At 28.7% G+C, this 23087-nt stretch overlaps 8 protein-coding genes across 14 annotated transcripts; 3 read left to right on the top strand and 5 right to left on the bottom strand.

Annotated features, from left to right (window-relative positions):
- Nucleotides 1-50: 50 nt before the first annotated feature.
- Nucleotides 51-4495, bottom strand: LOC141526247 (uncharacterized). Of its 2 annotated transcripts, XM_074241141.1 has the most exons (3): nt 4149-4495; nt 3569-3837; nt 51-3466 (listed from the first exon to the last, which is right to left on the bottom strand). In XM_074241141.1, the coding sequence occupies exon 3, from the start codon at nt 1885-1887 to the stop codon at nt 106-108; it is 1782 nt and encodes a 593-aa protein (XP_074097242.1). In that variant the 5' UTR covers nt 1888-3466; nt 3569-3837; nt 4149-4495; the 3' UTR covers nt 51-105. The 2 variants fall into 2 exon arrangements, with proteins under 2 accessions (XP_074097242.1, XP_074097241.1); XM_074241140.1 differs by having other exon boundaries at nt 3569-4495.
- Nucleotides 4496-4783: 288 nt separating this feature from the next.
- Nucleotides 4784-9249, bottom strand: LOC141526310 (uncharacterized). 6 transcript variants are annotated; one of them, XM_074241257.1, is made up of 6 exons: nt 8916-9249; nt 8126-8539; nt 7268-7473; nt 6447-6658; nt 5077-5537; nt 4784-4901 (listed from the first exon to the last, which is right to left on the bottom strand). In XM_074241257.1, exons 4-6 carry the CDS (start codon nt 6601-6603, stop codon nt 4869-4871), a joined length of 651 nt encoding a protein of 216 aa, XP_074097358.1. In that variant the 5' UTR covers nt 6604-6658; nt 7268-7473; nt 8126-8539; nt 8916-9249; the 3' UTR covers nt 4784-4868. The 6 variants fall into 6 exon arrangements, 4 of the variants coding, with proteins under 4 accessions (XP_074097358.1, XP_074097357.1, XP_074097359.1 ...); XR_012479005.1 differs by lacking the exon at nt 4784-4901 and adding an exon at nt 6038-6205 and having other exon boundaries at nt 5399-5537; nt 6451-6658; XM_074241256.1 differs by lacking the exon at nt 7268-7473.
- Nucleotides 9250-9548: 299 nt separating this feature from the next.
- LOC141526087 (uncharacterized) lies at nt 9549-11849 on the top strand. The gene is made up of 3 exons (XM_074240859.1): nt 9549-10021; nt 10118-10294; nt 10525-11849. Exons 1-3 carry the CDS (start codon nt 9827-9829, stop codon nt 11578-11580), a joined length of 1428 nt encoding a protein of 475 aa, XP_074096960.1. The 5' UTR covers nt 9549-9826; the 3' UTR covers nt 11581-11849.
- A 184-nt stretch (nt 11850-12033) lies between these two features.
- Noc3 (Nucleolar complex protein 3) lies at nt 12034-14765 on the top strand. Its single transcript, XM_074241206.1, has 4 exons — nt 12034-12785; nt 13058-13763; nt 13839-14003; nt 14089-14765. The coding sequence occupies exons 1-4, from the start codon at nt 12167-12169 to the stop codon at nt 14762-14764; spliced, it is 2166 nt and encodes a 721-aa protein (XP_074097307.1). The 5' UTR covers nt 12034-12166; the 3' UTR covers nt 14765.
- Nucleotides 14766-14898: 133 nt separating this feature from the next.
- Nucleotides 14899-16486, bottom strand: LOC141526287 (uncharacterized; the record flags this gene model as incomplete). The annotated part of the gene is made up of 5 exons (XM_074241217.1): nt 14899-15036; nt 15113-15505; nt 15599-15787; nt 15995-16185; nt 16412-16486. Coding segments are annotated over 5 exons (936 nt in total), but the record flags the coding sequence as incomplete, so codon positions are not given.
- A 199-nt stretch (nt 16487-16685) lies between these two features.
- Nucleotides 16686-18840, bottom strand: Fy (fuzzy planar cell polarity protein-like protein). The gene is given in 6 exon segments (XM_074241218.1): nt 16686-17138; nt 17209-17283; nt 17286-17409; nt 17604-17801; nt 18017-18409; nt 18480-18840. Coding segments are annotated over 6 exon segments (1233 nt in total). The 5' UTR covers nt 18558-18840; the 3' UTR covers nt 16686-16773.
- A 400-nt stretch (nt 18841-19240) lies between these two features.
- LOC141526286 (protein FAM185A-like) lies at nt 19241-21103 on the top strand. The gene is made up of 4 exons (XM_074241216.1): nt 19241-19732; nt 19999-20204; nt 20278-20461; nt 20533-21103. Exons 1-4 carry the CDS (start codon nt 19366-19368, stop codon nt 20856-20858), a joined length of 1083 nt encoding a protein of 360 aa, XP_074097317.1. The 5' UTR covers nt 19241-19365; the 3' UTR covers nt 20859-21103.
- Nucleotides 20860-22855, bottom strand: LOC141526285 (mitochondrial tRNA-specific 2-thiouridylase 1). Its single transcript, XM_074241215.1, has 7 exons — nt 22632-22855; nt 22272-22437; nt 22014-22198; nt 21717-21943; nt 21472-21639; nt 21135-21362; nt 20860-21050 (listed from the first exon to the last, which is right to left on the bottom strand). The coding sequence occupies exons 1-7, from the start codon at nt 22705-22707 to the stop codon at nt 20934-20936; spliced, it is 1167 nt and encodes a 388-aa protein (XP_074097316.1). The 5' UTR covers nt 22708-22855; the 3' UTR covers nt 20860-20933.
- Nucleotides 22856-23087: the final 232 nt, after the last annotated feature.

Genomic DNA, 23087 nt, shown 5'->3' with positions numbered 1-23087 from the left:
AACTAAATCTAAAAAAATAAAAACTTAAAATAATTTTTTTTTAATATTAATTTTATCTAATTAAAAATTTATTTAACATTCATAAATACATAAAAATAAAACGAATTAATTATCTATACCATCAAACTTATTTCTTAAATATTTCAGCATTTCGGCTATTTTTTCACTATCTACATTCATTTTATTTGTCCTTGTAGTTTCTTTATTTTTACTAGGCAAAGTATCATTTGGAAGTGGAATTTGTGATAGATTTAAATCATTTACAGTAACTGCTGAAGGTGGAAGTGGTCCAATGATATTTGAGTCGTCGTCACTTGAATCACTTGAATGAAGAGATGTAACAGGAGGATTAACTTGACTAGGCCCATGAGAATGAATCGGTGGAGGAGGTTGCGAAAAATCAATTGTAGAAATATCTGACGGAGCTGACATAGAATTTTGAATATTTTCAACATTCGATACCTTCGAAGTAATAATAGGTTTTACTTTTTCTTCTTGATCTTGATTGTCTGGGCCACATTGGTCCCACAAATCTGTAGGATCTGGCCCATTGATTTTAAGTCTCAGAGGATCATCTTCCTCGTCAAGTTCTTTTGCTACTAATTGATAGTCTTTGCTATGGTTTAAATATCCTTTACTCATAAAATTATCATAAACCGGAGCGAATTCGCCATGACGATCTTTGCGACGTTTTTGAATCCATTCTTCTTGAGACAATTCTCGCCATTTCGGACGCTTGCCTAGAAGTTCTCCAAACGCCTTGATTTTATCTTCAATATTCTTCAAATTATTTTTTTCTTGATACTCAGAATCTTTCAGATTACTAGCTTCAGTTGGAGTATCTGATTCAGAAGCAGTAGAAGCAGCTGGCTGACAGTCAGCAGCCGCTGATTCAGGCGAAGAAGATTCAGCTGTTGTTGCCTGACTGTCTTTAGCAATTTCTTCTTCAGTAGGCTCCGGTGGTAGACCAGCTCTAATCCTCTGTCTAACTCTAGCAGCTTTCAATCTATTCAGCTCCATTTTACTTTTTAATTCTTTTATTTCTTCGAGCTCTTTTTGCCTTTGCTCAGTTTCTTTCCGTAGTTTAGCCAGATTGGCTTGTTGTTTAGCTCGCTCTTCTTCATCCTGCGAAAAAGCATAGTAACCAACACCATGATTTCTTGCTTCATCAAATAAAACATCCTGATAATGAATATCTGTTTTGTGAGTTAATTTTTCTTCTTGTTCTTCCCATTTTTTTCGCATTATTTCTATCTCTGGTTCTTTTTCTGGTGGGATAAATTTATACTGTGTTTTATTGTTATTTTCATTCTCATTTTCAACCTTTTTTTCCACTATTTCTTCTTTAATTAAATTATCCTTTTCTTCCATTTTAGGTAAATCTTTTCTCAAACATTTCCTCGTGCGCCCAAAACAGTCTTGATACTCAACCCAATCTTCCTCTGGATCTGAAGCGTAATCATTATAATCTTCTTCTCGATGAATTTCAGGCTCTGATTCATCCGATTTATTTGAAAAATCCACCAAATAGCGATTACTGTCATCATCATCATCATCATCATTATTACCATAACTATTACTATTACCCCCTCGGTATCCTTGTTTTTTTAATTTATCATAAAGTTTAGATTTAGCTTCAAGCATGTACTTGGATTTATTTAACAAATTAATATCTTCAATTTCTGTTACCTTTCCTGATTTATTATTAGATTTTTTCTCTTCTTTATTTTTAATTGTTTTTGTTTTAACTTTAGCTTTTGGTAAATTTGTCTTTTTAACAGACTGTTTAGCTTTGGCTTTTTCAACTTCAGCATGTTTACGAACAAGTTCTGCTTTTAAACCAACTAATGATGAATAACTTACATTAATTTTTTTACTATTATTCATTATTTATTTATTTGTTTATTTATAATTTTTTTTTTAATCAAAACTGTAACAATAACACTTATTATAACACTGAAGTTAGCTGTCAGCTGTTGATTTTAAAAATTTTTTTAATTTTTTTCAGTGTCATCACCACGGAGGCTAGATATAAGGAGGACGATCGTAATGTATTACAAGCGTCCGAAAATTGGAGGACAGATCTTTCACCACTAGAGTGCGCAAGTGTCTCTAATGTCAGGTTTTTAAATAAATGACGCGGAATGCAATGTACAATCACATTTATCAAAAGAAAACATTAAAATTTCATTTTTAGTTGCGAATTGGGATAATAATAATAGTAATAGTAATAATAATAATAATAATAATAATAATAATAATAATAATAATAATAATAATAATAATAATAAAGTATTCAAATAGTTTAGGTAATTTTATTCTTAATTAATAAGCGTATATATGTTGAAAGTAGAATATTACTGAAGAGTTTAATAAGTTAAGCTAGTTTAGAAATTTTACGATGTTTCTTGGCCATCATCTTTCGTTCGTTAAGAGTTCGGTTGATAAGATTAGCTAAAAATTACCTCTCATAATTACAAAATTATTCAATATTTTAGCCGTAAGCTCCTTTTTGTGTTCATCACATCCTAGGATGGGGAGGCATTTAGCTTTTGCTATTTTCTCTAGCACTTGGTGCATAGTATTTATTTTAACAGTTTTAGTACCAACTACGGTTAAAACTATTTGTTCCAATTTTTTAATTAGTCTGAATAAATTTTCACTGGGAAAAATTAATCCACCATTGCTCATTAATTATATGACCCGATCACGTTCAGAGGAATTCGCAGAGCGTAATGTTTCAATACATTCACAGCAAGAAGTCATTCGCTGAAATTTTCTCGCAACATATCCAGCAATATAAGCAACTATACCATCACTGGTGGAAACAACATCATAATCATGATGGTAATGCTGGTCATCACGAAAACTATTACTTCCTTCCCAATCATTTTCACTTTGTAAAAAGTTTTCATTTGAATCAATATTAATTTTATTTTGATTATGATGATTAATGTTGTTTTCAGTAGAAGAATCGTCAACCTCAGTTAAATTTTCGAACGGATAATGATTATCGTGATACAAATCATCATCGTCCTCTATATCATCCTCACTATCTTCGTCTAATAAACTTTCGAATGGTTTTCTAATAAATGACGGTATAGTATCATCATTATCGTCATCACTATCTTCGTCTAACAAGCTTTCAAAGGGTTTTTTAGCCACAGAGGTATTTGGATGAGAAAATGTATTATTATTATCATCACTAGACGAATAATTATTACTAGAAATACCATTTTCAACAATAGCGTCAATTTCATTCAGCCAATTTTTTTAATGCATTAGCTGTAGCCAGAGAATCTTTGGACTGCATTAAAGATTGTAGTAATTCACCAGCTGTGACATTGGACCCTTTCGGCGGCGTGACTAATGAATATGAACACAATAATCGAAAAACTTGCCCGAAAAGGATTGTATCCGGATGATCGTTGCAACGACAAACACTCCGCATTATACCGAAGAACTTCTATAAATTAAATAAGATTCAAATATTAAAAAAAAAAAAAGAATATTTACTATAACAATTTTTAATTATTCATTTGATAAAAATCCAACGATTAATACATACTTCTAATTGATCTTGATTAAGCCGCGATGTCATCAAGTACTCAAAATTACATTCTTTTTGCAAAAATTCACTTAGCTCTAAAGTAGCCTGTAACGTAATTTTTAATCCAGTAAGAGTACTAGGAGTAATTGCGAAAAAAATTTATCATCAACTTCATTTTCATTTTTTGATTTTTGTTTTTTGCCTTTCTTCTTCTTTTTATAAAGTTCTCTTTCTTCATTAGCTTTGGCTTCCCAAATCTTCAGATAATCAATAAAATCACTTATTACCTAGCAAAAATAAATAGCATTACTTATTTATCCTCTATCTTATGGTAGTAGAAATTACTCTAGAAAAATGCATGTTTCAGAAAATAGGATACATAGTCCAAGAGAATATCAGCTATGATAAAGATTAGGAACTTCCGCAACTAATAAACTCAAATTCATTGAATTTGACTATCATTTGAAGTTTCGTTTAATAAGTTTCATATTGAAAATGTAAGTAAACTTGCGAGACTGGATTATGTGCAAACATTAGTAGGAATAATGTCATGATAAGATTGGAGTGTCTTAAATTATTTTTATAGTTATATACTTACATATATATACTTTATAAATATTTTCCAATATTGGTTATAATATGTGATCATGTACACATGGTATAATGATGGTTTTATGTTGACAATGGTTCTCCGTTTAGAACTATAATTTTCGCTTTATTATTGCGAAAAAATTGTATGAAGCTATCAAAAGACCTAATGTATATATTAAAAATTACCTTTTTCGGGGACAATTATCATTTAAACGTAAAGCATTCAAAGGAGTACGTGAACTCATGGCTTCAATTAAATCATTTACTCTTTTAATAAAAACCACTGTTGGATCGCAATCACTGAGCTCAGGAGTAGCGTTCTTATAAGTCGCCATTGCAACTTGTATATTTTTCGAAAAAGCTAAAAACAAAAAGTTTTAATTTTTCTCATTAAAATTAGATAAGCAGTTGTTATGATTGAAAATTTATAAAAATTAATTTTTTATCAAAATAAGAATAAATACATCTTATTATTTATTTTAACTGAATCAGCTATTTATAATATGAATTGTTAGAAATTAAAGATAAATATTAGGCCAGTTACCTCGATGTTAATGATAATCTTAAATTCATTTTAACTTCTCTCGCAGCTTTATAATTATAATTACCTGATAAGCCAACGGGACATTCATCTTTTGATATCCTTCTGGATTTAAATGCTGGGAGTTAGTTGATAAGCTATTTTTAGATTGGCTTTCAGATAAATTTCATGCAATAATAAAGCTTCCTAATGACTTTTTCTTACAAAACCATCTGGAGTCTAAAAATAAATAACATTTTCATAAATAATTAAATACAATCATTGAAAAATTTGATAGTTGTAAAATTAAATAGGTCACTTATGAATATATTCATTCCAATGCTAACTAAATTGAAAATTCAATCGTGAATAACAGTACACTGGTGTTAAAAATCATATTATAAGAGAAGCTTACCCAAAAAAACAATCGTTTCATAATTTTGTTCCTGAAACATTTTATTAAGTGTGGAAAATCCGAAATAAACCAAAGTCTGCGGTCAAAATTGCATGGATGATCACAGCTACATTGTCCATCTTTGACACCGAAAAGTGTCCATGCTCCTCTGTTCCATTGAGCTGCATCAGAAGTAACGACATCAACATAAAACCCAGCATTCTCCAGTAATACGATGCATTCAATGAGTAATTTGTGAAGAATGGCACTCGTGACAGAATTTCTGCTCAGGAAGCTACCAACTACTTGCACCCAGTTACCCTGAAAAGGTTGGTACATGAAGACTAAGGCATGATCAGCCCGACTGTTGATTAAATTTTCCGGAGTATGTGCCCCCAAGTCTACAAAACCATCAAGCTGCATAGTTCTCCGATTTAGCTTCACGGCTTCACTTAAAGCTACTTCATCTATTAAAAGGGTACCTAGGAGAAAAAATAAAAAATTGTTAGAATGAAATAAATGTGAATCAGATGTAGTCTAACAATAATAGCCAGCTACTGTTAAAAGTTAATGAAGCTTTTAAAGAGTTATTTAAAAATATCAAATACGAATTACTTTTTCAGCTAAAAACTTATGCGCTCGGATTTGTTAATATAATCATACTCGATAGCTAAGTAGAGTTGTTAGATATAGTTAAAATGGTTGCGTTTTTAAGATTTGCATTTTTAAGATTTGCAGTTAGTAGTAAAGTGTGACAGGAATGGTGCATGGATACCCCGTTTTTCATGTGGTTCCATACGTGAACTTTTAATACGAAGAGTGTCGAATATGGCTTTAGGGAAACCAAAAGCGCTATCCAACTTCTGGATATATTTGTTAAGGGTGTCTTTGCAGGGAAGAGGGAGGATTTGACGTTCTCTGAGTCGTTCATATACCGCAGCATTTTTATACCAAGTAGCAAACATTCATAAACCCACTCAACCGTATATCTTCGTTGTTTGGCATTTTTAGCTTTTACTGCATTAAAACAAGCACGAATTGCTAGTTGTTGCACGGGAGGCAAAATAGAAATTTCCGCTCTTAGAGCTTCATCTTTAATTGCCATACAATTAAGTCGTTGCGTTTCTATAATTTTGATGAGTGATTCATTCTGTAAAGGGTTAAATAGTTAAATAGGCATTTACAGGTGATTTAATTTAAGTTCTCAGATTGTAGTTGATTAAATTTGTATTCACAAACTAAACCGTATTGACGAAATGATAATGTAATGTAACGAGCATTGTATCAAACTTTTAAGTTTATTGAAAAAAAAATAAAAGAATATTGATCTTAAACACTCACAACCTGTAAATAATCAAGTATACATGAAGAAACGATAAATAAGTAAATACCTACTTTACGTTTGAGGCGCTGAATTTGTTTAGTTTTCAGGCTCTCCTGGTACTTCAAGTCAGTGTACGAACTTTTAATGTCGGGTTTGACTTTGTACGATCGATTTTGCAATTTCCGTCTCAATTGCCGACAAGCAAAGCATCGAAAAAGATTCATTTGTTTCTTATATTGTTCGTCAGGCAATGACACACCAGAACACGCCGATGAACATCTATTATTAATGAGAAATGATACTAGTAAAGTTCATTTAACAAGTAATAAAAAACCTTAGAATTATCATTTTTAGGCAATTGTAGAGTATACTAATGTGCTCCGTACTTAAGATACACAATAATTATTAAGTTTGGTAATCGATTTTTAAACATGGAAAATCGATAGCAAATTTTTTAAATTTATTAATAACAAAAATTAATGTCCGTAGCCAAAAATGGAAAAGTAATCCAGTCCCTTCACATAACTCACAGTTTTCCAATTCCTTCAAAAACTCCCAAAAATCAGATATTTGGGAAAAATTGGTATTGAATTCTACCGACTCTTGCGTTTTCAAGTTAAGTAACTAATCAAAAGTATAATGTTAACATTACCACAAAAAAAAACTGACGTTCGAACATTAGATTCTTATGAATTTTCAAAATTCTTGAAAGCTATTCTATCAAAATCTTCAAAAATACGCGAAAAAATCGAGAAAATAACTTTGAGAACTGATATATTTCTGTGTAATGTTCGCTTCGAAGAAATTTGAACATTCGTTAGCAACCAACGTTCGGAACTTTATGTTTATACTGTGAAAAAATAAATTACAAGATCTAAAAATTCTTACTGATATATTGAAGTCTTCACTTATTTTTATACGAAATTTTAAATTCATGGATACTTTATCTAAATGACATAAAACTATATTTTTGGATTAACTAAATCTATTGTCCAACTCCAATTTTGTGGCAAAGCATTGAATTTCAACACGTTGATAATTGTTAATAAAGAACATTTCTCAAGACGTAATTCAGGAGTAGATAACTCACGTGGCTTGAAATGATTAAATAAACAAAAATTAATGATTATTTTTTTGTAATAATAGTTCTAAATTTATAGGAGACGATATAAGAGACATGTCTAAAGACTTAACTTTTTTAACATATTCATAATTCAGATTGTTTGACTTATTGAAATATCTTATAACATGATTCTTTAATTATTTCATTTACTTTTGTTTTAAAGAATTGAATAGAGAAAAGAACGTGAATATGAAAAAAAAATAATTAATAATTTCTTTTCGAAAGACTATTTGTTTTATAACAATATTTTTCAAATTTAACTCTCATACACTGCTATAATAAATTCGAGTAAACTTGATAATTTTTATAGTGAATGTTTCTTATTATTTATAATAGTATATTACACACCTACGGAAGAAAAGTAAGAAATGTCTCAGATCACATGTAATTGTCGGCCGAGGCGAAGCCGAGGTTGACAAATATGTGATCTGAGGCTTTTTTATTTACTTCCCGTAGAGTGTATACTATTTTTTTTTGCTCCACGAAGGCAGGGAGCTTCACTTTCTCAATATCTCAAGTACTTAAATAAATATTCTAACAAACAAGAGTAATTAGGCCTCCTAATTGTTTGTGCTTTTATCTTAAGTTGCAGAGTAATAATTCGAAATTTTAATTTTTCTTACCTGCATTTCGTTCTCACAATTATCATTTTCTTCAAAATTTTCAAATACGTCAATGCGTTTTGGTGACTCACAATTAATTATGTTTATGAGATCATTACTAATTATTGGTTCTTGGTTTTGTGGTGAGTTAGTTTTATGGTCATTTGTAATTAATAAATGGCATTGCATATACTGAGCTTCGTTATTTTCATTGTTGCAAGCTTTGTTTACACGGTTCGGATTCAACGTCGGAATAGCATCAGGCTTTAGCGAGTATCTTTTTCGAGGTAATTCTTCATAAATTCCAGTAGTCAATAATATTTTATCAGTTTTAATAATATCTTGATCATTAAAATGTAATTCACAGACATAATCTTTTTTTGGGGTGAGATCTTGCTTTAATCCACAGTACCACAATTTTAACAAGTCTGGACACTTGAATAAACAAACAAAAAATTGACATGAAGTTATATTTGGAAATAATTTTGATAAGTTACTTTGAGTAAAACGTTAGCTCCAAAAAAATGGTAACGATGCAATTTTTTTAAAACTAATTCTAAGAAGAAAAAAATTACGTTATACCTTTTTACAATTTCTTTTTAATTTGATCAAAAATGATACTAAAATCTACTGATATAAAAATTTTTGGGACTCTTGTAACATAAATTATTTAAAAAAATATTTTGAAAAAGAGCACTTATAATTTCCTTTAATTTCTATAGGTAAAATTTTTTTATAATCATTTAATTAATATAAATTTAATTAGTATAAAAATTATTTCTTACAAAAATACTAAGTTAGGTTATATTACCTGTGGCACAATAAATAAAGACGTGTTTCGACTATTTAATTTTAATTTTTTATTACGATCTTTTATCCGGCCACTCAAACACCCATCAACTATACATTTATTTACCATTTTAAACTATTATCACTTTGATTATTAATTAAAAAACTAATTAACTAACTGAATGTCAATTTGGTGTTATTAATAAACAATAACAAACGGACGCCATGATCCGGACATTAGCGAACGTAGTGACGCCCTAGCGGCTTCTTTTTGAAAATGATCTATCCTCAGTTTTCCGGACGCACTAACTGTACATTTACCTATGTCGATCGTCCTCCTTATATCTAGCCTCCGTGGTCATCACTTATTTACGTTTTTTGTGGGTTATGTCAAGACATAAAAATAAATTAAACATAACAATGATACTTTTTTAACCAATGTTGGTAGATTAAAAATTCTATTGATCAGCTGAGTCATGAAATACCCAAAAAAATTTTTAATATCTGTCAACTTCAGTGTTGTCCAAAAGAATTAATTTTTACAGACAGCGCCACCATAAATAAAAGAATTGACGTGATTGGTGGGATTTAAAAATGTAAAGCTTGTAACGGACTATAGAAAAAAGTGAGGTGGGGTAGAGAAAACAACACAAAACATTCTTCGTCGATCGTGCGTTGTGTACTATTTAATTCAGTTACAAATTTGATAATTATATATTTTTTTCATCTCCAACGAAACATGATGAACAGAAAAATTTAATAGGTTAGCTCTGAATTAAAGTTTCAGTGAAAAAAGTGAGAATTATAATATACAATTGATTAGTGAACTTGATTTTATAAAATACGTTTATGTAATTTTGTACACCACGCATAAAACGACCGTTACGTTTAAAAATTTGCAATTTATTTTTCAATTTTACGTTATAAATTATCATGGGTAATTTAACAAGTAAATTATTTCTACACGATGAAGACGTTAACAGTAAATCGAAATTATCAAGTCAAATTAAAATGGGGACACTTGAAAAAAACCAAGAAAATCATCAATGCACTCCGATCATGGCAAGGAAAGAATTATCAGCTGATCCGCGATCTGCATCTGCTGGCATATTGAGAACTCCAATCGAGGTAAATTTTTTATTCAATTGAATTTTTTTTCAAATTATTAAAAAAATGTTTTTAATTATGGCAGATTTTTATTTTTTATTTTTGTGTAATTTTCAGGTTGATCTAACACCTACCGGTGTACCTAGACGGGTAGCAAAAGCTATACCTAAATATTTACAACCTAAACAATATCTTGAAACTGATATTGATAGTGTTGTTCCAGCATTATCATCAGCACATGCAACTTTGGATCCTCGATCTCCTAATGTTCCTTGCACGCGGACACCTATTATGGTAAGTAGAATTTTTATTTTAACCCCTGAAAGGCAAACTAGAAAAAAAAGTACCCATCCCTAAAATTCAACGTTATTAATTTTATCCAATTGGAATTTTACAGACTTAATTAATATAAAATTTTATTTTCGTATCATTAAATTATTTCAAAATTGTATCTATCTAGAATTATTCGAGTTATTATAGTTAAAATAAAAATTAAAATACTAATTAATTTTTTTTGATGATAGGTTAAACATGTGCCAGAATACTTGACTCCTGTTGTAAAGATAGAAGAAGCCCCAGCAATGGATACACCACAAATGCTTATTAACAGGCTTGATCCACGTTCTCCAGCCGCTGATTTTGATAGAACGCCAATTTTAAAGCCTAAGTCACCTAAACGTAATGGGTCACATGAAAATCAAAATAATTCAATGGAATGTACTACAGAAGTATTAAACCCACAATTGGTTTATTGTGAAACTACAACTGATTTCAATATATCGGAAATTCAAGTTCTGCCGGAAATTATCTTTGAACAACCATCGGATTTGAAAAAACGTTTAAACCTAGATGATGAATTTAACACCAGCATCGACGATTGTCTGTTTGCTAAATGTAGCTCCGATGAAAGTGATTCGGATGGACAGTTAACTGTTATTCCTAATTTAAAAGCTATAAAGACAGATGAAAAATTATCGTCTACCCATGAGATTATAAATGAAGAATTAACAGGCGCTGATAAAGAAACAAAGACTGTGAAAGAGGATTTGGAGATAATTACTAATATTTCAACTTTAATAAATAAAAGAACTAAGGTCGATACTGAAGAAAGAATACGTATTTGGAGAGATTCAATGTCGCCAGATCTTGTTGAAGAGCCTAAGCCCAAGAATGTAACATCTAAACCGGAAGAAATTATCATTGAGTTTGATCAAGATCAATCAATCTCTAAACCTGAAAAGACTGGTAATGTTTTGTTGGAAAAAACCAACGAAAATGCAGTTGGCAAGGAGCCTGCTATCAAGAAAAAGAAGACAGCGCACAAACCTAAGGATTCCAAGCGAATAATTAATGATAAAAGGTCATCGAATCTGGCGGGAGGACGCACACCATTAAGTAATCGATCTAATAGTCATAAATCTGAAATTCCGAGTGAATCGCCTCAACAAATACTTAGGAGTAAAGCTCTATCAGCTAAACCATATCAACAAGAAAATACACCACCACGCAGTAAAAATTTAAATTCGAAAATTAAATCTAGTAATGCACAGTGGGATTTAGATAAGACTGTTATTATATAATTATAAGGTTTTTCATTTTATTTTTAATTTTTCAATTTATAATAGTATTGTCTTATTTAATTAATATTATTAATAGTTTTTTTTTTTTTTTTTTATAAAATCTTAACTAATTTTTTTCTGACTTTATAGAGTCAACAATTATTGGAGTTATTTTACTTACATTAATAAACTAAGAATGTATTTTTATTTAATGATTTATGACTGCGAATTTCATTATTTATGGAATAATTAATTTATTTACTATTTTTTCCGAATGTATAAGTGTGTATTAATAAACAAAAATTTTTTTCTACAATTATTTATTTTTTTTTTTTATTTTACGATTACTTGAAAATTTTTTTCGCTCCGTTTAAATTTCTGCGCCTCTAATGGCGCATGCGCTAAAACTTAAAAGCAACTAGCACACATTGTATATATTTTTTAATCTATTTTTCGTGTTGCAAGCTTGTGAGACGGAGCCTAACCAAATCATTCCCACGTGTTTATGTTTTTATTTCAATTAAAATTGTTTTTTTAAATATTTTATTGTTGATAATAATTTAATTAGATAATAAAGTTGTTTAAAAATATTAAAACTTTTTTAAAAATGGCGGTAAAAACGTCAGAAAAAATTTCTAAATTAAATAATGATTCTAAAAAAATGAAGGTTAAGAAAGCAAGTAAAAGAAAATTTGACGAAGAATTGATTGAAGACAAATACGAAGAAGTAAGAGAAAAAATAAATGAAAATGAAGGTAATAAACGTATTAGATTTCTTTTGCCATTAAAAACAAAGGATGGATCTATTAAGAAACAAGTTATTGAAGAAGACATTGAAAGTGAAGAGGAAGAGGAAAAATTTAATGAAAATGAGAATATTGAGGAAGAAGTTGAAAATGACAGTGATAATGATTTTATAGAAACATTTCAAATGAAAAAACAAAATGTCAAAGTTAAAAAAGATATGTCAGAGATTGAGCTTATGGCTCACAGGCGTAAACTATTGAATGAAAGGAAAATTAAGATTGGACTGACTGCTAGTACACTTTTGGAAAATCCTGAAATAAAAGTAAAAAATTTTACGGTTCTATTGGATTTTATGGAGGAAAACACACCGGGTATTTATATTACTGTTAAGAAACTTGCGGCTGTTTCATTACTGGAGGTCTTTAAAGATATATTACCGTCTTATCACCTGTACCAGCTCAAGCAAGAAGGAGTAAAACGTAAGTATAATTTTTTTTAAGTACATTTGTAATTTATTTATTTTAAACAATATACTGAACCAAATACAAATTTCTAGAATTTTTTTAACAAACAAATTATAGCAAAATTATTTTATTTAAAAATTTCATTTTTAGAAGCTCTGAAAAATTATAAATTCAATTTTTGTAAATAATTTTTTATGCCAAGTTTATTTTTCGAGAAAAATTAATAAATTGTCCTACGATCAATTGAATAAAGCATTATATTATAATTTATTTATTTATTTTTTCAGTTAAAAAGGATACACGTAATTTAAAAAATTATGAGGCATCATTATTGAAGTATTATAAAATGTATCTACAAAAATTAGAAAAGCTGGCTGGAAAATTGAGACCAAAAAAAGGTGATCATAGAATTATTCCTGAGCCTGAATTACAACTTGGAGAAGTTGCCATCACATGTATGTGTGATTTACTAGCTACTCATCCTTACTTCAATTATTCTTCAAACATAGTCTGTTTTTTAATTCCATATTTGAATAATAAGTATCCTAAAGTACGAGAAATAGTTGCTAAATGTTTTTCTCAAATATTTAAAGAAGACAAAAAATTAGAATTAACACTTACGATTGTACGTAAATTGAATCAGTTAATAAAAGCTAAAGAATATTCACTACATACTGAAGCACTGTCAGTGCTTTTGTCACTCAGGATTCGTAATGTTAATTTGGATAAAGAACGTGACGAAGAATTGAAGCAGAAAAAATTACAGAATCATAAATCAAGAATTTTAGCGCTGAGTAAACGTGAACGTAAAAGAAATAAAAAGTTACAAGAAGTTGAAAAAGAACTTCTCGAAACCAAAGCTGAAGAAAATAAAGCGCAAGCAGAAAAAGTTTTAACTGAAATAATTAGTATTGTTTTTACAATTTATTTTAAAGTTATTAAAACTTTTCCTAATTCTAAAATTTTATCTTCTTGCTTAGAAGGATTGGCTAAGTAAGTAAAATTTTTTTTATTTAAATTGCTTGAAAAATTAATTGATAATTAATAAATTTTTTTTTTTTTAAACAGATTTGCTCATTGTATAAATTTAGATTTTTACCAAGATTTGGTAAATGCTATCAATAAATTATTAGCTAATGGAAATTTAGGGCTACGAGAAAGATTGCACTGTATTCAGACAGTTTTTACAATCCTTTCAGGACATGGTTCGTCATTAACTATTGACCCTCACAGGTAAAATTTTTAAATGTCACTCGATTAAAAAAAAAAAAAAAAAAAAAAAAATGTTATTTTTTAAAACAATTTTTTTCTTTTTTAGATTTTATTTACATCTGTATAAAATTTTACCAGATGTTCATATGGCACGCAATGAAGAAAATTGTGAAATTCTCGTCCATTGTCTTACTCAGGCCTTAATAAATCGTCGAAAAAGAGTCACTCAAGCCCGCCTGAATTCATTCATCAAAAAAATTTTAACGGTAACTCTACAACTACAGCACCACGGATCTCTCGGCTTACTTGGAGTCGTCAGAAAATTACTCCAGTTGTGTAAAACCACGGAAATTTTACTAGACACTGATAGTTCTGTCGGTGAAGGGCTTTATCAACCAGAATTAGATGATCCAGAATATTGTAATGCCCATCGAACAGCTGCATGGGAGCTGGTTGCTCTGCAGAGGCATTATCATAGTATCGTTCAAAAAATGGCTAAAAATTTAGCGTGCAATGTTCCGACTTCTGGAGAAGGATCTTTGATTGCGGAAATAGCTAAATTATCAGCTGAAGAACTGTACTCTCAGTACAACCCTTCAGAAGTAGCTTTTAATCCTCCCGTTTCCGTTCCAAAGAAAAATGTTGGTAAATATTCTATTACCTTCCGGGGACATTTTATTGATTTCAAATTCAGTAATTATATTGAGAAATATAAAGAATTTTCAAATATAAGAACAAATTTAGATTTTTATGAAGCACTTCAAATCGAAAGTGCATTGTAAAATACATCATTTTTAAAAAAATTTAATAAATGATTTTTTTTTTTTTTTTATCAATTCAATGTGAAATTTATTTCTTGTAATTAACATCTAGTTATAAAAATATGTTTTTAATACTCAATTAAAAATAAGAAAAAATAATTTACAAATTTCTTTTGGTACCAAGTTTTATCTCAATATCTATAAATTAATTTTTTTCCATTGCTTCACGAATACGAGCTTTTGCAGATTCAATCGAAGTTTGAAGATCATCTTTTGGCAATAAATTTCTCACACTAAAAAAAAATAAAGATCTATTGAAGATAATTATTTAAAATAAAATTAATATATAATTATTTATAGTAAGATTACCTTTCATCTCTTATCAAGATTCTTTTTTTAGTTCTCTCCGCATTGGGAAGCAATTTAATTGTTATACCTTGATCAACTTTTTTTACAGCAGAGAAAATGTTAACATCCTTAGCAGAATCTTTAAACTGAGATAATTTTTTTGTATCAATTAATTTAGGCCGCTCTAGTCTTACTTTTACACCTTCAATATTTCGACCTTTATAATTTTTACTCCTCGATTGTAATAAGTGTAATTCATGCTTAGGAAGACTTGGTTTAGAAACTGGACGTGGGTCAATATTTCTTGGAATTTCCTCATAAATACTTGAAAAAGATTCCCCAGGATATTGTTGTTGTAGTCTCTCTTTAGTTAACGGTAGTGTTGGATATTTTTTTTGCCTGTTGAATTGCGGCCTGCAATAAATTAAAATCACCATAAACTAATGAACTTATTCATATTACACAGTTTTAATTTATTTGTTAAAATTGAGTAATTATTTTTTATACTTAGGTACGAAGAAATCATGTTTTAAATTTGCAGCTTCTTCTTTTTGCCGTTTTATTCTCACTGAAATATCTCTACGTCTTTGGATTAATTTTTTTCTAGTTTCTGCAATTGACTCCAATTCTGGAGCATAGAACACGTGTAGTACACCTCCGAAAAAATTTTTACAATCTAAAAACCGCTTTGCTATTCTAAAAAAATAGAATCCTTATTAAGTAACATTTAATATAAAATAAAAATTTTTAATTATTAAATTTCAACTAAATAATATTTTTAAAAAATTGCACTTATAGTTTATCAAGTTTTTTACAAATGAAATTAAAAAAAAAAATTTTTTTTTAGATGTCGGCTAACTTAATTTTTATCAACAAAAATAATTTTATTTTTCTACAAGTTACCTCGCACTTTGTATTCTTTCATAGCGCACGTGATACGATTCTGTGAATTCTTCATCAGGATAATTATTTATTCCTGCAAACTCTTTAACATGACCATAAGGTAAAACTATTTTCATTAAATCATCATGTAATTTTAATTTAGGAACCCCAGATATTATGATATGCTGTGATTCATCGTTGACTGTATAAACCTGTCAAATAGAGCTAATTTGTCAAGGAAACGTAATGAAAAAATGATATTAAAGTTAGCTGTCGCTTGATCATTTTTTAATTTTATTTAACAAAAAAATTTGTTCCGAAAAATTATGTTAAAAAAATTGCATTTTTAATTTTCATAATGAAAAAAATAAATTAATAAATAATTGTAAACATAATTAAATTTTTATAATTATTTATATCATTAGGATACAATGCTACCTTAACCGCTGTTAATTTTTTTCCTTGTCTGTAGGGAGGCCTCGTGTGACATAATTCCAATTGTGAATGATGTTTAAGCTTTTAATATTACTCAATGATGGTTCAGTCATTGTTATAATTTATAAATTAAAATAATTTTAAATGTATAACTGCGTAATTACAATCTGATATTTTTGTTTATTGTTTACATCTCTATTTCCAAACGTAAAGTAAATAACTAATAAAAAAAAAAAAAGCAAGTTTCTATTTAGGCGGGAATTCAAAAAAAAAAAAAAAAAAAAAACTAAATTTTTTAAATGAGTAAAAATTTATTTATGTATAAAATGTATCAAAAATTTAATATATATTGTTATAAACTTTAATTACCAACAAACTTGTTTATCTGATATTAAAATTTTTAGCGTTTTACGCGTAATCAGTCTTATTGTATGGATCGGTATAGTATATGTATACAAAATACAAATAATGTTGTCTTTTTCTTTTAACGCATGACATTTATAATACTCTAAACACCAATAAGTTTCTTTTGATCGAATAACTGGCTTTTTATTTGTGTTTTTGTCATGCTCTTGTTTGTCATTTGGTTCTGAAGTTAAAAATACTTCAACGGCTTGATAATAAAATGAACGTAAAATATCCAACTTGTGGGTTCCAGTGGGATGATTTGAAGACGGTTTTGGATTTCTCCCAGCAACATATTTACCAGTTTGATAATCTATCAGTAAAATCTACGGCAAAAATAATTTTTTGTTTGGAATAAAATTTAAGGACATATGAGTAGATAAATAAATAATCATACCCCAAAATAGACGGATCTAATGAAATTGTTGATGGAAAACAGTTAGGATAACATTTTTCAGCTGATCGTAAATGTCAATATGACTTCGCCAGCATTGGATAGCTGTCTTTTCAATTTCTGCTAAATCTGGTTTTGGCCCACACAATGCCAATATTTGAACTCCTTCAATCAATGTTATTGTTATCAGTCTGAATGCTATCTAAAGTTTGAATGCACAAATGTATCATTAATTTAAAAACAGTAATAAGTATGTAGATATTAAATAATGTGTAATATAAAATTCATTAAATATACCAGAATACATTTTTTTATGGTCTAACTCCTTATTCACATACCTGTTTTAATAATACTAAAATTAGTTAAGTGAAATAGAAAAAAAAAAAATGAACTTACATTTGGACTCATTTTTGGCAAAAATACTGGAAAATCACATGCAGTACTATTTTTATCCATAAATGCAGCTATTACAAGTAATTTTATTTCTATAGAATCTAAATCCCACCAGCTTTCACTTGCAATTGCTACACATCCATGAACAAGAATACAACCGTAAGATGAATCCAAATATTCTACAAATGTTTCAAGACTATTCTGTAAATAATAATTAATTATCATTAGTACATTATTTAAAAAAACTTTACTGAAAACAGCTGACACTTGACAATTCATTTGTATTCATAAAAAATTTACAATTATTCTGAAATTAAAAAAATTTTTTTTTATAGATTTTTTTATTATTATGCCCATCAAAAAATTATCGGGTATCAGCAATTTTCAATCGAGTTAAAGTAATGTATTTTATATACTCGTAATAAATTATTTTCAGGACATAAGATACAGCTTGGCAGTGTAATTAATTCAACTCTATCGCTAGTTTTATCACCAATATCCAAGCAATCAAACAATCTATCAATAATAGTACTAGAGGCAAGTAAATCTTTTTTTAATTTTTCTAAATTACGTGGATTTTTAATTTCCTCAATACCAACGACGAATATCATTGCGTTGAATACAGCATCAATAAAGTAATCCAGAATTTTTTTGGTCGTCCCACTGGCAATTGCTATCAAAATAACTGACTCTACATATTCTTTCCAAACTATAACTGTATCTGGCATATGAGTGTCATTTAATTTAATATCCTGTGACTTTAAAAACATATGAATACCACTTAATGATGCCATTTTTGAAAAAGTTATCTGAAACAGACATTGTTATTACATTTACATCAAAACACTATTAATTATTTGACATAAAAAAAAAACTTACAATATTTCCATCGCCTCTTTTTCTTAAAAAGATTGGAATACCTCCTGATGATGTTAAACACATAACATGGGCTGCCATATTTTTAAAATTATTTTTTTTTATAAATTAATTAATTTTTTTTGACCATTTGAATTTTTAATCTCGAGTTTTATACAATTTTTTTCAATTAAAAAATTAACAGTGTAATTGTGTGATCATAAAAATAAGTTTTTTTAATAACAAGAAATTTTAAACGAACAAGTTTGATAATAATTTCTATAAAAATAATTAGAAATTAAATTATCTAAATTTTAAATCCTAATTATCGGACTCACAAACCTAAAACACAGGTTTGATAGATTTTGTTTACAATAAATCGATGGAAAATCATTTTAACTGTGTATATATATATATAATGACACTTGTCACTGTCACTTTATCGAAATTGATACAGTAAATATTTAATTTTCCAGCTGTTGACAAGTAGAACTTTTGTTTACAAATATTATTTTTACAATTTTTTGCATGTGCGTATAAATATTTTTATTCAAAATTGTTTACATGTATGTAATATTGAAAACTAAAAAAACTTTTCGGTTTTATTTAAAATAAAATTATATACTTTATATTTATAACAATATACTAAATATTTAAATTCATTTTTATGATACTGAAGTTAGTTGACAACAATCTATGCGCACTTGCGAGTGAGCGGCAGTCTTGAGAACTATTTCTTAGGTGGCGCTGCTTCCGGAATTTAAAAACTAGTCAATAAATTTCGTCAGACCCCACGGGATAAATTTGCGATTCATTTTCTTCTGTCAAACACGTGAGCAATTCGACTTCCATTAATTGCCGAATATAATGAGATAAACAATTAATCAAGTTGTAAAGGTAATTATAAAAAATGCGGGTCTTGTCAAAACAATTATTGTCCGCGACACGGTCGTACTTAAACAGGAGCACACAATTGTCGCTGTCTTGTACAGCGTTGAGGTTGTGTTCGTCGGCTGCGATTCAGACCATTGAAAAAAAAGTTAATCCATTTGGCAAATTAAATATTAATTTGCCTTACAATGTTGAAATAAAAGTAACAGATCCTCATAAATATCCTAATATGGATACTCTGCTGGTTAAATTGTTTTCTAAGGAAGGAACTGATATGAAAGATGATTTAATAAAGGTTGATGTTTCTGATGTCACTCAAATTGAAGCTCTTGAAAATAATTACATTGGAGATATCAAGTGTGTCATCGAAGTACCTGTAAGATATGGTAATTATTATTAATTATTAGTCACAATAAATAAATTTTTATTTATAATTTTAATGACAGTAAATTTAGCTGTCACTTTATAATTTTCTTTAATAAATTGATTATGGTAAAAAAAAAAAATTATTAAAAAAATGGACTTGTAGGAATTTTAATAAATTAAAAATGGAATTTTTTTAAAATAATTTTTTTCTTAAAGAAAATTAAAAAATTGTCAAGTGACAGCTAAATTAAATGTCATAGAATTTTAATAAGGTGACAATTTACAGATATTGACGCAAAGACAGTGGGAGAAGGAAATGTAGCTATTTCTGGACTGATATCAAGTAGTATTAATGTACAAACCGAGTATGGAAGTATTGTAGGTGTTAAATTGCAAGGAGAAAATATTGTTTTTTCATCCAGTGAAGGAGGATCCATCACTTTGCAGAAAGGAGTTCAAGGAAATATTGAAATTAATACCGCTGGAGATGGAGTAATTATTATTCATTATTGTTTTTTTTAATCGACTATTATTTATTACAGTTTATTTTTTTTTATTACCACAGGCCGTGACTACAGATAAATGTGCTGGCAATGAATTGGATATATCAACAGAGAATGGTGACATTAATCTCGGTAGCAATTATTGTGAAAAGTCAACATTTTCAACAGTAAATGGCAATATGTATCTTAACAATTTACACTTAAATTCAACTGTCGACATCACCGGCACTGGTTCACTTAACATCTGTAAGTATTTAATGATAAAAAAATTATTTATAGGTCTAAATTAAATAAACCAATAATGTTTTAAATTCTAGCCTGTCTCGATGGATCTCTGCAAGCTAATTTACAAGATGGTCCAGCTAAAATCCAACTCGTTAGGTTAACTGGCGACTCAGAAATAAAGTCTCAGAATGATGTAAGCTTGACAATTCCCGAGGACATTGATGCAAAATTAATTTTAAAAGCATCTAAATTACATATTGATCATAAATTTACCGGAGAATACTCTGCTGACGGTAAACAATTTGTCAGTGAAAACACTGGAAATGCATTTAAAGTAGAAACAAACCAAAGTATTCAAGTAGCTCCTTCCGATTGGATTGAATCATTAGGTTTGAAGCAAAGTGTCAAAAAACATTAAATTTAAGCTTTAATTAATATTTATTTTTTTTTCGTTTATCATGATTTATCAAAGTATTCACATATGTACAGCAATTTAATGATTGCTTTTGGTATTAAAAGATAATGATTTTCCGAGACTAAACAGCGACGGTCCTGGAGCAAGAATAGGTGCACTTCCCACACATTCGTCACCTACAAAAAAGACTGCGAACTGAAAAAAATTATTCATCAATTATTTATTAATAAAACAATGACAAATAATAATTATTTAATGGTTTATCATTTAAGAACTAACTTGTCCTGGTGAAACAGCACGCTTGGGTTCATCAACTAAAATAATTAATTGCTGATTGGCTGTTTTATAAACTTTACACCGAGAATAACTTTCGATATGTTGGAATTTAAAATCACAATGTAGCACTCCATGACTGTTTAATAACTCGGGCGGTTCTTGACAAATCCAATGAGGTTTTGATGTTATTATTGTATGTGTGTATAATGCAGGATGATCATGACCCATAGCCTATCAGCACAAAGAGTTTGAAAATTTTATTCTAAATTTATTTTTACTAGAAAGCCAGAATATTATTAATTTAATGCCACAATAAATTTTTTAAAATAAAAATACTTACTACATATATCGTATTAGTCTCAACGTCTTTTTTATAAACGAAGTATGCTTTTGCCTGTCCGGTGATACGACATCGTTGTCCTAATGTCCAATGATGAATACCTCGATGTTTACCAACAACTCGCCCCGTTTCCATATCAACAAAGTCTCCAGGTTTATCTTCTAGATACTTTTAATAATTTATTAATGTTTAAAAGCTCTAATGGTCGATTTAAATAATTAATAAAATGAAATAAAATATAAAACCTCAGATATAAAATTTTGAAATGTTCGGCTGCCTATAAAGCAAATTCCCATACTCTCATTTTTAGCAGCTATTCGATCTAAGCCTTCTTCAATCGCTATTTTTTTAATATCTTTTTTTACGTAGTCTCCTATAGGGAACATACATCTTTGGAGCGGTTCTTGCTGTACTTGAGCTAAAAATAACGTTTGGTCTTTCCATTCATCCCGAGCTTTCAGCAGTCTTACTCCTAAAATTTAAAAAATTATTATCTTATCATCTTATACAGATCCAAAATAATTATTTTTCAAATTGAATACCTTTGTCAGGGTTAAAGTGCTCCAAGAAAGGTCCAAAAGACGTTCTTGCATAATGTCCAGTAGCGATTGCATCAGCTTTGAGATGATTCCGTGCATAATGATAAAATTTATTGAATTTTATATTTTTATTGCAGATAACATCAGGGTTTGGTGTAATACCATTTTGATAGCCACCTAATAAATAACTTGAAATCAAAATTAACTAAATAAATACACATCAATCCTAAATTTATAAATTTCAATAAAATTAAACCATACCTAAATACATCATTCCAATATTCTTTTACAAAATTTACTTCTAGCAAAGGCACATCCAATTTTTTGCATATAAATTCAGCATCTTTGTAATCTTCGTCAGCTAAACATTTTCCTGTTTCATCAGCAGTATCCCAATTTCTTAGGAAAACAGCAGTCACATTAAAACCTTAAATAATTTATAATAAAATATATAAATAAATTATAAAAAAAAAAAAAAATTATTAAAAAAATGGACTTGTAGGAACTTTAATAAATTAAAAATGCAATTTTTTAAATCTAGTTTATTTAAAAAAAAATTTTTTTTCTGCTTATTTAAATGTTATAAATAATTACACAATTAAATTCAAAATAAATAAATACCTTTGCGCTTTAATAAAATTGTTGATACAGCACTATCAACTCCACCAGATAACCCAACTACGACGTTTTTAATCATACCTTGATAATAATAAACTAAAATATGACAACTTATATAAGTAAATCTAAATGAGAAAACATTTATAATAAATAATTATCGCTAAGTGAAAGTATTTTTTATTCTCTCCAAAACCCATGTGTGTTTAGTTAATTTTTAGTAATAAGTAACTAGATTCCTAGTATTTTTAGTAATAATTTTTAGTAATTTTTAGTAATAAGTAACTAGTTCCTAGATCTACTACTTAAACTTCTCGCTAAATATAATTAAAGCCCCCAGCCCCCATTGAAAGTGCTGCGCGCATGCGCAGTTTATTTATTTCTCAACAGCACTTGCACGAGGTCCGGCACATTACACACAGTGTGGCCAGATCGTGCGATTTTTTTACCCCCACTTTGTAC

This window comes from Cotesia typhae, unplaced genomic scaffold, assembly GCF_013202065.1.
Source record: "Cotesia typhae breed Kobodo isofemale line unplaced genomic scaffold, CoteBio_Ctyphae contig_33, whole genome shotgun sequence".
NCBI classification, from domain to species: Eukaryota; Metazoa; Arthropoda; class Insecta; order Hymenoptera; family Braconidae; genus Cotesia; species Cotesia typhae.
Note: the sequence above shows the minus strand (reverse complement) of the source record. Positions and strands in the feature narration are given on the sequence as shown.

Excerpts from the sequence above, each read along its gene's own strand:
- LOC141526247 (XM_074241140.1), bottom strand. The coding sequence starts at position 1,887 with ATGAATAATAGTAAAAAAATTAATGTAAGTTATTCATCATTAGTTGGT.
- LOC141526310 (XM_074241256.1), bottom strand. The coding sequence starts at position 8,151 with ATGATAATTGTGAGAACGAAATGCAG. Across the intron at positions 6,659-8,125 it reads ATTGTGAGAACGAAATGCAG|ATGTTCATCGGCGTGTTCTG; the intron begins GTAAGAAAAATT and ends CATTAATAATAG. Across the intron at positions 5,538-6,446 it reads GCGCCTCAAACGTAAAGTAG|GTACCCTTTTAATAGATGAA; the intron begins GTATTTACTTAT and ends TTTTTCTCCTAG.
- LOC141526087 (XM_074240859.1), top strand. The coding sequence starts at position 9,827 with ATGGGTAATTTAACAAGTAAATTATTTCTACACGATGAAGACGTTAAC. Across the intron at positions 10,022-10,117 it reads TATTGAGAACTCCAATCGAG|GTTGATCTAACACCTACCGG; the intron begins GTAAATTTTTTA and ends TGTAATTTTCAG. Across the intron at positions 10,295-10,524 it reads GCACGCGGACACCTATTATG|GTTAAACATGTGCCAGAATA; the intron begins GTAAGTAGAATT and ends TTTTGATGATAG.
- Noc3 (XM_074241206.1), top strand. The coding sequence starts at position 12,167 with ATGGCGGTAAAAACGTCAGAAAAAATTTCTAAATTAAATAATGATTCT. Across the intron at positions 13,764-13,838 it reads TGCTTAGAAGGATTGGCTAA|ATTTGCTCATTGTATAAATT; the intron begins GTAAGTAAAATT and ends TTTTTTAAACAG. Across the intron at positions 14,004-14,088 it reads TTAACTATTGACCCTCACAG|ATTTTATTTACATCTGTATA; the intron begins GTAAAATTTTTA and ends TTTCTTTTTTAG.
- LOC141526286 (XM_074241216.1), top strand. The coding sequence starts at position 19,366 with ATGCGGGTCTTGTCAAAACAATTATTGTCCGCGACACGGTCGTACTTA. Across the intron at positions 20,205-20,277 it reads TTAATACCGCTGGAGATGGA|GCCGTGACTACAGATAAATG; the intron begins GTAATTATTATT and ends TTATTACCACAG. Across the intron at positions 20,462-20,532 it reads CACTGGTTCACTTAACATCT|CCTGTCTCGATGGATCTCTG; the intron begins GTAAGTATTTAA and ends TTTAAATTCTAG.
- LOC141526285 (XM_074241215.1), bottom strand. The coding sequence starts at position 22,707 with ATGATTAAAAACGTCGTAGTTGGGTTATCTGGTGGAGTTGATAGTGCT. Across the intron at positions 21,363-21,471 it reads AGACTAATACGATATATGTA|GCTATGGGTCATGATCATCC; the intron begins GTAAGTATTTTT and ends TTGTGCTGATAG. Across the intron at positions 21,051-21,134 it reads GTGCTGTTTCACCAGGACAA|TTCGCAGTCTTTTTTGTAGG; the intron begins GTTAGTTCTTAA and ends AATTTTTTTCAG.